The sequence below is a fragment of the Vanellus vanellus genome (genome assembly GCF_965231255.1).
Source record: "Vanellus vanellus genome assembly, chromosome: 11".
Taxonomy (NCBI): Eukaryota; Metazoa; Chordata; class Aves; order Charadriiformes; family Charadriidae; genus Vanellus; species Vanellus vanellus.
Genome location: NC_138916.1, coordinates 7288909 through 7305619, shown reverse-complemented (window position 1 = coordinate 7305619; position 16711 = coordinate 7288909). Strand labels below are relative to the sequence as shown.

The 16711-nt window shown below is 39.9% G+C and overlaps 1 protein-coding gene across 3 annotated transcripts in view; it reads right to left on the bottom strand.

Moving 5' to 3' along the window:
- Window positions 1-16711, bottom strand: part of OTUD7A (OTU deubiquitinase 7A) — a 145846-nt gene that overhangs the window by 37621 nt on the left and 91514 nt on the right. For all 3 annotated transcript variants that reach the window (XM_082489109.1, XM_082489111.1, XM_082489110.1), the window contains exon 7: window positions 210-392. In XM_082489109.1, the coding sequence (XP_082345235.1) occupies window positions 210-392 (183 nt within the window). The remainder of the gene's footprint in view (window positions 1-209; window positions 393-16711) is intronic.

Below are 16711 nucleotides of genomic sequence, written 5' to 3'. Positions count from 1 at the left end.
AAAAATAACTTGCAGAACTGAGGCAAAGCTTATGGCTACTGAGACACGTGCAAGGTGGGGTCCAGCAGCAGCTCTGTGAACCCCAGCACAATGACACCGTTCACAGGCTGATGGCAAATGACTTCCCACTCCCCGCACACAAGCGCGACTTGCCAGTTGGCAGGTTGGAAAGCTGCCTGGCCACAGAAGCCCTGGAGAAGAACTCTTACCTTGAGCAATGTCATCCTGCCTTTGCAGGCAGGGCCGCTCTGCCTTCGTCACCTGGGGAGGCTGCTCGAGCTCCTGCTGCTTGTAGTATTTGCCCTCGTTGAACACCTGTGGCAGGTTGGCGGTGTGTACCTGCCGGAGCTGCTCATAGTCGCTCAAAGCTGCGGTCAAGTCCCAGTTTTTGCCTGCCAAAGAGCAAAAGGACATTCTGCTCACATGTGTATGTGACCAGATTGACAACCTGGAAAACATCTTCGTATGCACTTAAAATGCAAGGTTAAATAGAGGAATCACTCTTAAAGCATCAGCAAGGAAACAGAGGTTCTTTGGATGAAACATTTTACAACCACTCCTCCCTCAACAAAAATGCACTGTTGATAAACACCTGGAAAGTACACAGCAAATAGACAAAGACAGAAATCTTTTTATTTCTTCTTATTAATAAATATTTTAGTTTTCTTTATATCATAATTGTCAAAGACTTCAGGAAAGCTCTTGTTCAACCTCCTGCTCAAAGCAGGGTCAGCTATAAGATCAGACTAGATTGCTCAGGGCTTTATTCAGTTTGGTCTTTAAAATGCCAAGGATGGAGACTGTACAACCCCTCGGGGCAAACTGTTCCCACATTTGACTGTCTTCAAGGGACCTATGCCCACACTGAACATTTCAACTTATACCCACTGCCCCTTGTCCTTCTGCCATGCACCACCGCAAAGAGCTCCAACTCCTTAATAACCTTCTTACTGGCATGGGAAGGCTCCTGTTCAATCCCTTCAAGCCTCCCCAGTTCCAGCCTGAACAAGCCTCGCTCCCTCAGCTTCTCCTCATAGGACTTGTGCTCCAGCCCCAACCACCTTCATGGCCTCCCCCCGAACCCCATCCAACTTACAGCTGTCTTCCTTGGACTGGGGGTGGGGGGCAAAATTAGACATGGTATTATAGATGTCTAGTCAGTGTTGGGTAGAGAGGTATAAATCACTTCCCTCGATCTACAGGCTATGGTCCTGTTGACATAACTCAGCATACTGCTGGCTTTCCCAGCTGCCAGGGGACATGGCTGGTTCATGTGCACCTTGCTGGCTACTGAGACCTCCAGGTCTCTTTCTGCCAAGCTGCCCCCTAGCCTGTGTCACCCGTGTCTGCATTCACCCTTGTTAAATTTTATCAGGTTCCTGTGGGTCGGTTCCCTCGCTCTGCCTAGGTTTCCCTGAATGGCAGCTCTGCCCTTGAAGACATCACCCAGTCCCACCAGTTGATGTCATCTGCACACTTGATGTTGCCTCACTGATAAAGACTTTAAACAGGTAGAGACCCCTGACGGACAGCATTTGTTATCAGGTCCCAGCCAAAAAGCTATTCATTAACCACTATGCTCTCAGCTTGACCGTCACAACAGCTATTTGCCCATCTAGCCGCCCACCCATCCAGACTGTAACATCCTAACTTGAAGATAGCAACACTGCGGGAAACGGTGTCAAAAGCCTTGCTGCCGTTGAGGTGAAAGGTATCCTCTGCTCTCCCCTCATTCATAAATCCAGACATTTTACCATATGAGGCAATCAGTACCGGGACTCCCCTTGCTCTGGTTCCCATGAAATGGCTCCAGAAACTGGAAATTTAAGATGAACACTAAATCCCATGGAACTTAACATAAAATAATGAGGCAAGAACTTAACATAAAATAACGAGGCAGTAATAATTCACATCTGTACAGTTGTATTAATAATAAATAATAATTAGCAGCAACGATGGAAAGACATGACTGTTAGTATTATAGCGCAAAAGTGCGACAAATTTTCTTATCTTTCTACGTGCAGGGCAGCTAGAATGCAAATGCAAAATACTTTAGGTCCCTTTATCTTACACATCAGAGAGAACTTGCTGTCTCAGAGATTTTAAAAATCTTTTGGAAAGCAGATAATATAGGACAGTGTTTCGTAACAAAACATGCAGTGAGAGGATTCAGTTGGTGTGGTTCCATGTCTGTGTGAGCTGCTTGCGGAAGCTGCCAACACAGAATCCTCCCAAAAGCTTTGCTTCCAAGCTCCCACTTCCTCGTGGTGCTATGACCAGTGATAACAGAACACAGGCTAATATCCGGAGACGAAGAAGTCTTTAGTACAGGTGGTGAAATGGTAATCGTCACTCCAAAAACAATAATGAAAAAAACCTTGAGATGTTTGTATGTTATTTTCAAAACAATCCTGCTAAGTTAAAATACATAGATGTCCAAGCATTCTCCAAGAACTTGTTTTTAACAGCAAAATTACAAATAAGCAATAGCAAGAAAAGACCCCACTAATTACATGAGGCTTTCACAGCATTCCATGAGCACTTTTTCTGGGAATTCAAAAGTAACCCAATTCTGACTAATACATGATTTATTACACCTTAAAGGGTTGTCACGTTATGTACTTTGAGAAGCTACGTTACTTCAGTAGCAGTTAAATATAACTTATTTGCTTACACAAAGGAGAATAAGCTAAATATAGTACAAAGCAGTTGTATACAGATATAAGAAAAGTCCTTTACTCTTACAGTAATTTCTGCGAAGAACAAAAACCTAACTGTAGTAGGAAAAAAAACAGCACAAACAGCTGTTGAGCTCAACTATCTCAGGTTTTGAGGTACTAAACAAAATTACGAAAGGAGAATTAATATCACCGAGCAAGAATGTATATACATCCTGAGTAGTCTATAATATAAACCACCACGTCAGTGATATGGAATCATTATGTATGTTATGCTGTGATCTTCTATTAGAAAGCCTGTAGGACGAAATGTAAATTCAGTGAAAATTGTCAGAGATCCTAGAACAAGCACTTGTGTCATTGCCAGCATTTTTATTTTTTTATCTCTAAAAATCCCATGTAGATTCAATGGGTATAATCAAGGTGAGGGCTCTGCTCTAACTACATATATCATCTGAATGAAGTTGCCCAGCCTAAACATCGAAGAATCATGAGTGTGTTCCCAAGGCTGATGTGATCGCATATCAATGTCTGGAGTAGGTATTGCTTTTCTTTGGCCTAATTTTTAGGAAATACTTACAATATGTTTTTTAAATCTTCTTCTCAACCATGAGGGGGATAGAGTAAACCATTTTTTAAAAAGTGAAAGTGACAATAAATATAATTCTAGGAAATGTAGGTTTCAACAAAATAGTACTGTCTGAGTATTGGCGATGCTGCAAGTCCAGCAACCTGCGTTTATTCAGTACAGACCCTCAAGTAACAGACCTGTATTAATGGAACACAGACGGCATTTCTCTAGTGTCAGGGCATTCCTTACAGGTCGCCCGCTCAAGATATTTTCATATTTAAGTTCTGAAATCTAACAAAAATCACTCTGCATGTGCTGTGACTGCTGTGTGACAGGGCTTTGATGTATGTAATAGGAAAGCAGAAAATCAGTAGACTAACAGAAATCCTGCTGTCATTAGTTTTAGGCCAAATGCAGTCATCTTATGTAAAAGCTCTATCATAAAAATTACAGTCAGCCTTCAGAAACTAGGCTTACCATGTGCTGCATTTAAAACTCAATTCCACAGTGACTCGAGTTACTCTCTATGGTAAAAGGCAGCAACTGAACTTCTAAAACAGACTTGAAACTATACATAAAATAAAATTTCTATATCTAAACGTATTTTACTGTTGTGTTTAATCCCAGCCAACAACTAGGACCACACAGCCACTCGCTCACACCCCCCCCCCCAGTAGGGCAGGGAGAAGAGGGAGAAAAGGAGAGGAAACAAACACACTCATGGGTTGAGATAAAGACAGTTTAATAGAACAGTAACAGAAGAGGAAAATAATAATTATAGTAAAAGGACATACAAAATAATAGAAGTTGCTCTCACCACCCGACAATCTGTTGCCCAGTTGGTCTCGAGCAGCAATCGCAGATCCCTGCCCCCCATCCAACTCCCATTTATATACAGAGCATGATGTCTACGGTATGGAACATCCCCGTGGCCTGCTTGTCTGGTCTATGCTCCCTCTCAGCTTCTATGGGAAGCTGAAAAAGTCTTTGACTAATATAAATATTACCTAGCAACAACTAAACCCATATGCGTTATCAACATTCCTCTCACACCAAATAGCAAAACACAGCAGCTACTACAAAGAAAATTATCCTAGCTGAAAGGAGGACACTTAAATAGAAGCATTGTGGTTTTAAATCTCTCCATCTCCCTGGAGTTGTTCCCATCTCATGAACAAAAGCACCTATCAGCACTAAAGCCTTAAACTTCAGAGAACCAACATAGGAAATGATTACTAGACTCACTTTCCCCACATTTGCTGGAGCCTCCAAGCATTGGAATGCAAGAAGAAAAATTCAACCAAATTAGAGAACACATTAAGCACCTTTCCATCTCCCTGAAATAGTGTTTTTGAATATAACTGACTAGAATAAGTGTTTTCAGCTACTCACTGTCCTGGAAACATCTAAGCTTGCCCCCTTTGCCAAGGTTTCCTCTCATTTTGGTTTATATTTTCACAAGTAAATACAATAAGAGACCTTTTGTTTTTCCCATTGCCCATAAAAAAAAAAAAAAAAAAAGAAGAGAATTCAACAGTTTGGGATGATTAAAGAAAAAAATTCATAAGTCAAAGTAGAAGAAACTAGAGGCAGAAAAGAGAATTAGGAGAAAGGAAGAAGGGGAAAAAAAACAGAGGCATTTATAAAAGACACTGTGTGAAGAAACAGAAATAAGTAAAAAAAATTAATGCAGTGTAAAATAAAAAAAAAAAATAAATAGATCTAATAAAAAGTGTGCTGTGATTTGGACGACAGAAACAGACTGCAGAAGCAACGGACAAACTGGGAACAAATCAAAAAGGTTATTAAATTCAGAGATGTCCAGAGCAGATGATCTGGACAAGGATTTCTAGCACTGTGACATGGCAGGTGAGAAAGTTTCAGCTGAAGTTACTGAAGAAACTAGTGGGGCTTATGATTGTGGTGAGTAATAGTGCTAACTCTGCCTAGTTCTCCTTTACACTTAGCATACCAAAAGCTTTTGAAGTTCTAAAGCTTTCCAAAATAACTTTTGAAAGAAGAAAAAAAACCCTGAGGTATGCTGTGTCAGAAACAACGAAAATAAATTCTTATAACACTGAAACCAAACATATCCCCCCCAATGCCTCAGGGGGCAGGTCCCTCCTTCCAGTCTTGCTACTTGTCCGGGAAGTTTCAGCAGCCTTCTGGTTTGGAGAAGACTGCACGCAGTCCCCCTGGCTCCCCAGGAAAAGGCTCGCTCTTCCTGTTACCTAAGTTCTGTTTGTATGTCTGTTCCCTGTTCTTCTCCGAAATCTCCTAGACCCTGCTCCTCACACAAGTCCCTGCTCCATACATCCTTTTTATTTTCTTTAATTGTCATCTCCTGCACAGGCCCTCAACAGAAAGGAACAATCTTTCCTATCCCACAGAGATTACAGCTGACATAGGTGCTGACATGCCCTCCATCGCAAGGCTGACAGAGAAGAAACAGGTAATTCGCCTATTTTGCAAAGTTTCATCAACTAAATTAAGTCAAGTAAGAATTTTTGTTGCAATCTGAAGGACAAAAACAACATAAAAATATTTTTCAGATTGTCTCCTATTGTATTTTCTTTTTTTACTTTAACTTATCTGATGCACTCTACTGTTCACCAACTGCTAACTTCTTTGTTTATATGACATATTATTGTATTTAAAAAGGTATTTCACAGGTATAACATTATTTCGGTTCACACAATCACATCAGATGAGAGGTCACTGGCAGCACTGTATCAGTCAGTGGCAAGGGGATTGCTCCAAAGAAGCACTGACACAGTGGGTTTAAGTGGAAGGCTTTGAGTTTCTAATAGTCAGAGAACGTCAGTCAGCAAAAAGCTGGAGCAGCACAAAGCTGGTGAGGAAACACATGCAGTGAATCATGATCAGGATGCTGGATCCAAATTAATTCACTAACTCAACAGAGAGAATACTCTTACTGAACAATTATTGCCGTAACAGCTGCGTGTGCTATGTGAGTCAGCAGGTGTGAAATGTAACAGGGCTGACAGGTCTCTGTTTTAAAACCGAGTGTTTCTAGTGTGGAGGAAAACCAACAAAACTAAAAAAAAAGTGCAGCTGAACAAGAAGATGGACTCTGACTGAGGGCTGGTACTGACGTTTTAGTGTCAGAGACAGCAGGTACCGACATGAAAGAGAAATTCAAAAGTAAACTTAATTACGCTGTAAAGCTACTGTCCTAAATAATAGTTGCTTGAATAACAACAGGAGGCACTGTCAGCCTGAAGTAAAAAAAAAAAAAAAAAAAAAAAAAAGACTTAGATAAAATAATATATTTAAGAAGCCACTTATCCGTTCTTGCCTTACCACCTTAAACTGGACCGCTAAAGAGTTCATAAAAGATGCTAAATAACAGCAACAGTAGGTCTCACCTCAGAAGCATTCCAGATGATTCAGTTTTTCCTGGTGTTGTGATTTTGGCTGGGATGAAGTTGACTTTCTTACCAGCAGCTGGTGCAGTGCTGTGTTACGGGTTTGGGATGGGAATAGCATGATAGCGCACTGGTGGTTTGGTTGCTGCTAAGCTCTCAAGACCGTTTCTGCTCCTCACCCTCTGCCAGTGAGGGCTGGGAGAGCACAGAAAGTTGGGAGGGCACACAGCCAGGGACAGCTGACCCCAACCGATCAACGGCATGTTCCATACCGTGTGACATCATGCTCAGTATAAAAAGCTGGGGGAAGAACAAGGAAGGCGGGATATTTGGAGTGATGGCGTTTGTCTTCCCAAGTCACCGTCCCACGTGATGGAGCCCTGCTTTCCTGGGGATGGCTGACCACCTGCCTGCTCCCCTGAGCCTGGGGAACAGGGAAGGAATTCCTTGCTTTGCTTTGCTTGCGTGTGTGACTTTTGATCTGCCTATTAAACTGTCTTTATCTCAACCCATGAGCTTTCTCACTTTTGCTCTTCTGATTCTCTCCCCCATCCCATCAGGGGGGAAGTGAGCAAGCGGCTGCGTGGTGCTTAGTTGCCAGCCGGGGCTAAACCACTACACCTGATCATCAGAGAGGACTGCTTCCCCCTGCCCCCACCTCTGCCCTATTTAGACAACTTGGAGAGCCCAGGAATTGTTCAGAAGTGGGTTTCCCAGTGATCTGATGCTCCGAGACCAAGCTGAGACACATAAAATTTTCCCAGGCCTTGGTCCTGGATCCAAAAAGCCTAGCTTTCCTTAGCGTGCCTCATTCTGGGGATGACATAAAACTGCCAACCGTAGGAGGGGGCAGGGGATGAGAGCTGAGCGTCTAGTGCCAGGGCTTTCTGTGGCAGTCACTGCACTCCAAATCCCAGGCTGGAAAGAAGTTGAAAAGGAGGCAGCGATCAAGAGCATTCTCTATGCAAGAGTACTACTGCAGGATCCAGAGAGAGCATGTTCTCACCTTGGCACGCTGCTCATCGAGCATAACCTCTTAGTGAACACTGGGGAAAGCTGCTTGCTATTAAATCTAGTTTTTGAGAAAGGGGATGGTCGAGATGACCTCATTAGGACTGATCACGCTATGATCAGAGAAGATACCTCATTCCTACACCTTTCCCAGCCCTTCCACGTTGCCTTCTTGTCCTTCTCAGCCTGTGGACACGATCCTCTCCTTAGAAACCATTTGATAAAAGAAAACAAAGACCAAGACATACATTTTTATATTTAGCCGTGACTACTACTTTTTCCCAGCCCAGGGACAAGACTGGGAATTAGATGGACAAACTACTGAGCCAATACATTAGTCAGAAATTTAGACTAAAACACAGGTTTTCCTCAGACTCTGCAGCCAGGAAATTGGGTGCATGCCAATCAAGAGGTCAAAGAAAACCAGAGTAAACTTCACTGGACAAGAAATATTGCTGTAGCTGGGTTTTTTTGCATATCTGGTTCTGCCCCAAGCTGCATGTAGGCTGCATCACCCACCACATTGGATCCATGCACTATGTACCTACACACGGTACAAAACTGTAACAAATGTAAAACGTTTACATAATTACTTTTTCCCGAGTGAAAGCAGAAATGTTGTACTATCCAAGGGTTTGCTTGCCCAGGTATTATTTTAAAATATCACCACTTTGTTGAGTTTCAAATAAAATAATATATTGCAGAGTTAAAAAAACCCAACAAAAAAATACAACTCTATAGTGTTCTCTATTGGAAACTCTCTTGGAAAAGTTTCAGAGTGACCTCCTGACAAGGTCCTGAAATCTGTAAGCAGAAGAGCACTAGAAACTTTGGACTTTTGCTTTAAACCGTTTGCTTCAAGACTATCACATATTCTAATTTTTCAGATGAGAAATACACTCTGCCTTCATAAAGGCAGTAAGGTTAGCACCCCTCAGGTTTTACAATAGCTTTCACGGTGCTTAGCTGCATTCGCCCTTGTTTTCCTGGAGAATAAGGATCCATATTATTTTTAACCTAGTCTTACTCTAGTCAAGTCTTCAACTTGATTTTGCTGTGAGGAGAAAGTGACTTCTTAATGCCCTGCAGCACATGAGTAATCCTTGCTTGCTCAACGTTAAGCACATGCTTTGTCAGATCACAACTCATGCTCGCTAGTAAGAAAATTCAGGCACCCATTAAGCAGCCTACGCTAGTTGTGCTGATACTAGTTTTCAGGTTTTTCAGGCAGGTAATATTCAGGCAGCAAGACCTGAGCGACGTGCTCTTATTTGGTCTTTGGGTTTTTTGCTTTTTATTGTTTTGGCTAAAAGAGCAGAGATTAGCAGGGTTGTCACAGCTAATAAATCTATTGTCTTTCACTTCCTAAACCAGATATAATAAAACTAGAGGACATTTATCATTAATTGGTACGAATAGCAAGCACGCAACTATAAAGCACCCCCCCCCGCCAAGCTTTCAAATATCCACCTACTCCAATATGTTAAAAAGAACACTTGAAAAGTCACCAGCAATACTTGATTTAATGATAAACCAAATGCTAGAAAGGATGCCATTTGAGATGGGCAACTTGGAAAGATCTAAATAGTAAGAACCACAATGACAGGCAACTTACAGCAACAACATATACACAGGACTTCAGCAAAGATGTTAAAAGGGGCAGAAAATGTTGCCTAAAGCTGAACAGGAGCAAAAGCATGTAAGAAAAAGGATGCAGAAGGGGCATGTTAGAATTAAGCAAGTTACAATGCAGCCTGTATTTACAGTTAATGAACTGCTGGTGCGTATCCCTAAGCAGAAGCAATAAAAACATCCAGGAAGAATTAATGTGAAAATTTCCCAAAACAATAAAGGAAAAAAAGAAGCCAAAATGTGACACAGCTCACAGAGAAAGCATCTTGGACATCCAGGACTATAGAATGATGCATTTCAGAAAACAAAAAAATAAGGTGTACAGGAGCACAAAAAGATGAGAAAACTGAACAAGAAACTAACCTGAAAGGAAGAGAGCACGTCATTTTTCAATGTGACAAATACAAGAAAGTAAAAAAAAAAAAAAAAGTATTTTGGTAAGATGGCAGTAAAACTAAAATGGACATACCTCTTGTAATTTTTAACCGTTTTAATCGGGTACAATATTGGCCCATCTACTTTACATTTAATGCCATTTGTGTTGTTAATGAAATTCACGCTGGAATGCAATACCATTTAGAAAACATTTTTTTTTTTAAAAAAGAGACTACTGAAGAACCTGTACTAGCAATGTAACTTTCAAGGTTTTTGCCACTCTTTCTTCAATGTTTTACTCTAATTGTCTGTATTTTTTACTAGTGAATTGGAAAAAAAAAAATCACAATCCTGCTATTACTAAAGCTAATGCAAAGCATCCACAGGAAAAAGAATCCCTCACTATTAAAAAAAAAAAAAAAATAAAAAAAAAATTCAACAAAGTATCCCTGGCCACAGAACAGGAAAAGTCTTGCTGGCAGACAAAACTTTTGTTTTCAATACCATCCCAGTCATTTTAACTCCTTTAAATCTACTGCAGAGAACATGCTGGTGTGAGCCTGATACTCCATGCCTGTGTATAGAAAGATGTTCTCGGCACAGCAGCTGTCCCACAAATACAAAACATCAGCTGTTAAGTGGCGGGCACATCATCTCCCCTTCTAGCCCATTTAACGGAACCAACCAGCATTTTACGTGAGACCACACTGTGGATCAGTAACGAATCAATTAAGCAGGCACAGGAATTTTCAGCAGGAATGCTGGATTCATGCAGCCCATCCCCTTACGAGGGTGAAAACTACCTCTAAGGAAGCACAATCCGAGATGCCTGCAAATGACCAGGCACAATTCCAGTATTTGGCAGGCCGTATAACATACTTCTAAATACAAAATGCAGGGCTCTTACTCCATCTACGTTCTTCTGTGCCGTCGTTCAGCTTAGACTTTGAGCAGTTATGCATGTTTAAAAATAAAATAATATGAATCCCTACATCACGATGTCTTCCTTCCAAGAACACAGGAAAGAGTTCTCAGCTGAAAGTGCTGGCTGCAAGGCTGAGAGAAACGAGAAACACTCAGAGTTGTACAGTTAGGTCTCGACAAGGCATGTCCTCACAACATTTCATAGCATAAACCCAGTACAAGTGTTGTCATCTTGACTCACAAGTCATCAGTTTGACCCAACGGAATACAGCCTTTGTGGGACAACATAAACAGGGAGGGCAATAAGCTAACTTTCAGACAGAGAAGAATAACCAACCAGAGAAAGGCACTGAATGCCAATACACGATCCATGAAAAGGACCTGTAAGTTCAATTTGAAGCCAACGCAGAAAGTAACACTCCAGGCTAATGCAATTTTTATGATCTTTTGCTTATCTACTGGGATTCACACTTCTGTGAGGGTTTACACTTAGATTAAAACACTTGAAATAATCAGGTCCCCAAGAATTCTGCATTAAGGGCTCCTCATGAACAAAGATGTGCCTAAGATAGTCCAACTCATGGCCAACTGCAGCAAAAGAACAATTTTGTTCCTGGGGTTACATGAGTATTCACTTGCACATGAGAATTCAAAAAAGCCTGAAGGTTGTGAAGTGATTTAGCTCTCCTGAAACAGTGGAAAGCCTTTGAAATTCTTCCTTTTCCTATCAACCTCAACCCTGCCCTAAGTTTAAAGTTAATTTCTGTGCTTCTGATACCCTGTATATTTGGGAAATTGAAGCGTTCACATTTTCGACAACAGAAATTAAAAGCTGAGCGTAGTTAATGTATTTCATCATTGACAGGAATTCTCCCTCCATATTTGTGTATCTGGGAGGATGATGTTTTAAGACGTTGTTGGTTGAGAGGATTCATTATTGCCAATAATTATATGAAATCTTGAATTTTATTTACAACCAGAAGGGAATATTATTACCTTTATACAACTAGGGACATTGTTTAGTCGTGCTAACACCTTGTCCAAATCTTCACAGGAGCCCTTATTTAAATGTCTTGGCTGAACCCGACTAACTTCTATACTTCTACCTTTTTACCACAGCGTACATATGTTTATAGTTCTGTGTGCTAGTTAAGTTACAGTTAACTATTCTGAACAAGAAGAGTTCTGACATTTTCCCCTCACAATTTCATAAGACTCTTTTTTCCATAGGACAATATTTAAAATTGTGATTACAGGCACAAGGCAGAGTTATCAATTACCTAACTAGTAATTCCAGCTTCAACTACAAAAGCTCTTTGCCTTCTTCAGTTCTGGCTAGCATTGATAATTCTAGGAGATTTTTTACTGGATACAAGCTATTTATTAAATCTAGGAGTTTTAGGTAACTACGCTAGAAAGGCATTTGGAGAAGTGATAAGCAGCTTCTGTCTTTCAGGATTATTGATAGTTTTCACCAACATAAAATGATCCTTGTTTTGTACCACTAGACCAGTGCACTTTTTTTTTTATATATATATATGAATTTATATATATATATGAATTTAAATCCCCCAAACTTGACAATCTGTTAAGATACGAAGTCTACCATCAGCTTCTTTCCCATGTAAGGAAGTCTGTTTTTACAAACCAGCTGCCAATAAAACAACCCACAAGTTCAGTTTAAATGCAGTCACTTCTTCCTATTTGGCGTGAAGTAGATTAACAAATACTAACAGGCATAAGATAAGACGAGGAACTCAAGACCAGCTTTATTCCCTCTGAAAAACATCTATGCAAAACTAGGATAAAATTAGACCATAGGTTTTAAAAGACGATTCAATTTTGGTCCATGTTCTCAAAGGAAAATAATGTCCCAAGGACCTTCCGTTAACATTCGCCTCATTTTCTGCTAGAATGCAGAGTCACTCAAAGCTGAACAGACAGCTGGAAATGACAATTTTGATCTCTGTGTATCGAGACATCGGTAGCAGCTCAGCTTCCTCTTCCTTTTGCCAAGCCTTCCACAAGAGAGCTAAAAAAGGAACTGTCTGAGGGAGAGGAGAATAAGAGACTATTTGGGGGGAGTTAGCTTTGTACACTCAATCACATGACAGTACTGTAAATTTCTCTCTCCCTCTCCATTAATGACATGCTTTTCTTTGAATCCCACTTATATACACCATTCTTTGCGGAGGCGTCTGTCTACTGCATCTCTGCCGTTTTCCACAGGGTCAGTCTCCTTTACCGAATACATTTCATGACTGGAAAGCCAATCTCCTGATTCCTGAATTAATGGTGAACTACGCATACCTCGATTAAGTGCTATATAAAGCTAGAAATAGACAGCAATTACTTTTATATAATGGTGAAATATAACATCATTTATACAAATAAATGAAACCATTTATACAAGTAAAAGGGCGGATTTTCAGTTAAATATATTATTTCTGATGCAGTTTGGATTATTTTTAATGTTTTTATTATTTTTTATCATTATTTTCTATTATTATTGGCAGTGAATTCCACAAATCCTCCAGTTCCTGATGGCTGCCTATACTGTTGGCATTTTAAGATAGTTCATCCTATGCCTTCACTCTATATTCATGTGGTCATTGCCTGCACACCTGCTGCTTCCTGAAAACTACGCTGTTTTCTGACTGATTTATTAGTAATGTCCAAGTTCATCCACACCTACAGCCCTGGCTCTGTAATCCGAATACAGCATAACTTGTTTTAAAGACTGAACTATTTTCTTTAACAATTTTCTTTCTGCCTTAGGCCACATTTTAAGTAGGTTATACTTAACACCTCGAGCATTACCGCTATTCTATGCACGGTAGATTCAAGGTGCCAGCCTCGACTCCCCAGAATGAAAAGGGACATGCCTTCCTCATTCCTGGACAGTGGGGAAGTTGGAGATGAAAGACAGCTGAAGAGAAATTGATTCTCTGGCATGCAGACCTATCTGTTTATATTTAAGAATTTTCCCAAAGCTTAGTGAGGAAAAGAACTCTTTCCACCGACTTCGAGGTGCCTTTGGGTCCAGCTGCCATTCCCAAGCACGCATATGCAAAGATGACATCTGGAGAGTCTTGCAGCTGATTCCATGTTTTCCTGTGACCCTGATCTAATACATATACTGATTTAGTCCTGCACAAAGCAGCCATACACACGCCTACCGGCACGGGCTGCTTCTCAAACTATTTTGCCGAGATTGTTGTTTCTTTCACCTGGGGCACATTTATCTTGAACTTGCTCTGTCAATACTAACCACTCTGACCGTGGGCTTTTATTTTAGCCTGGTTTCAAGTAGAATTAGGCGGGGTGGGGGTGTTCGCTTGTTTTTTCCCCACTGTTATCCTCAAAATTAAGCAAGGATTGAAATCCAAATCTCCAGGTAATTAACGGAAATCTTGTAGCGTCTAGATGGCCCTAACTTGGCACGTTTTCATACCATCAAACTAAAAGGAAGCCAAAAGCGATACCAAACCTTCCATTCAGCTGTCCCCACCTTCTGCTGTGTTCACCTAGTTCTCATGTCTGAAACATCTCAATTTTTTCTTTTACAAGTGGGGGGAAGAGGATTGGGGTTTGGTATAAAAATTATGATGACAATACTCACGTCATGCTTCTTTCAGTTCTTTTGCACAGCAATTGATAGGTTAGTTTTAAAGTGAAAAATTAAATTATCTAAAATAGTTTGGGAATGGGCTCATTTTAGACTCACTTCCTTTCAATGCTTTAAATTTGGAAATTTATGATCTGTACACCTTTTTGAAAATCGAGGGACTGACACCAGCAAATAAGAGAATAATGACAAATGCTTCCTAGAACAACCGGAGCGAGTCTCAGGAAAAGCATTTTCTGAATGCATAGCATAAAACTGAAGTTACAGAAAACATGTAAGTGGCATATGCAGCACTCAAGAGGTCAGGTCACAAAGAGCAAATGAAGTAACAGTTTCAGGTCCTCCAGCAGAATTGTAGAGGTTCATGCTGTCTTTATTTCCACAAGGGGACTGATAAACAACTGTCCCAGCCATTGATTTCTCAAGAATTTGCAAACACGGCCAAAACAATAGGTACCTGCCTCCCTTGGACTTGACGATGTGGATGCAATTAATTTCTGGACAGAAAAACTACTGCATTTTTTTGAGCTTCTTTGGCCATTTGATGTTTTCTAAAACACCAATTCAAAGAAATTGGAATGGATTTCACTTAAAGAAAAACAGTAGTAAAGACCAGCAAAGGTTGAGAGATATGGATGCCAACTTTTTCAGTAAAGGAGCAGTTTAAAAAAAAAAAAAAGGAGATAGTACCTCCATCCATAATCAGCTTATTAGGAAAAGTAAGTAAACTTGAAAGAACGTGTATTAGTGAACAGAAAATAAAGTCATCAGGGAATCTGAAAAGCTGGTTAGCAAATACACAAGAAAAAAATAACCTTAAAATGGAGACCCAGTGAAGTTTCACAAATGTAATACCTACTCTACATTACCTCACATATAGAAGTATGCTTTCAGTTCACACAAACAAGGTAAAAACCTCAGAAAGTGGTAAACAATATCTCAAAGAGATACAAAATGAAACAGATGAAAGACTTGGGACATAACATCCAAAAATGAAAGTGAAGCTGGAAAATAACATTTCTAAGAAACAAATTATTTAGCAAATGTGCACAGTCCACTAACATATAATTGCAAGAGTTAATTATACATAGTTGAAATATATGAATATTAATTTACAATAATTTAAGATAGTTGTAAGCATCTTAATAAATCCAGAAGCCCAATATTAGAGTTTTATAACAGATAGCCATGAAAATGTTTTAAATTGCATTTGTTTTCATAAATGTAACAGCACAAGGCAAGAGCACATTCTTGGCTTTTATTGGAAGTAAAAAGATTTCAGATCACTGATTTTATTCTTTTTAACTGGAATCAAGGGGGAAAATTGAAAGAATGATAAAATTTTTTACATACATTTTATTCTTACCTTTTTTTTTTTTTTTAACCCATTCCTACATCCATTTTAAATTACCCCATAAATTATTCCTGTGCTGGACTAGTCACATCAAGAGAAAATGTTGGCTATTAGAATAAATATCGGACACAATTATTTTCAAAGAATGCAGCTACTAGCACTTAAGCAGAATTATTTTCTCTGATATATACATCAGTGTATGAGATCAAAGGCTGAGTATAAATTTTCAGTGAACAATTAATCACTGAAAAATAAAATGGAGGGAAAAGAAAATGAGTATCAAGAGCAGCGAGACCTGAAGCAGTGGTATTGGTGACCTGTACAATCAAACAGAAGCGGATCTCCCAGGTAGTAAAGACCAAGTAGAACAGATGTCCTTATTCTGATGTGGAGTTTTACTACAGCCTTAAACATACAAGTGGACTCTAATAGAATATTCTGCTTCTCTGGAGTTCCTATTTTCAAAAATGAGGCTAATCTAATGAAAACACAGAATGCTTCCATTTAACAGAAAAACTCTTTTACAATAATATGGAATGAACGATGTCCTTCTATGCTCCGGTATCCTTTTTTAAAGTATCTGACTGTCTTTCAAACATCTAGTTTCCTACAGCTAATAAGTTCCTCATGAAAGACAGGATAATAATACCAACAACCATAAGTTTACACATAGGAATTGTCCAATATAATGCACAAGATTCAATGTGAGATTGGAATGCAATTTTAAAAAGTGTTTTTAAACTTAGGAAAAGATATAGAGGTTCACACTGTGCTCTTGGATATTGCTAGTTCAAAATGAAGCCTTTGCTCAAGGAATTATGTGAAAGGTTGTTACAGCAAGATTTACAGTGATGAGAATGCTCTTGTTTTCAGGCAGGTTAATTGAATAAATCTGTTGTGGGGTTGGCTTTTTTTGGAAGAGAGACAAACTTCCACAGTCCCCTCCTTCCTCCTCAAGGAAAGTGCACAGAGACAAGATCTCAGGTCTGCAGCAGTTTTGATACAAAGGGATCTGCTTCAAGCATATCTGATTCCTGAACCATCACACTGTGCAACGTCAGATCCAGTTTCCACGTCCCCTGACTCAAATGCTACCAGGAGAGCCAAGCAACTGTCACAGTCACTCTCTCCATTCCATAATTTGCTGAC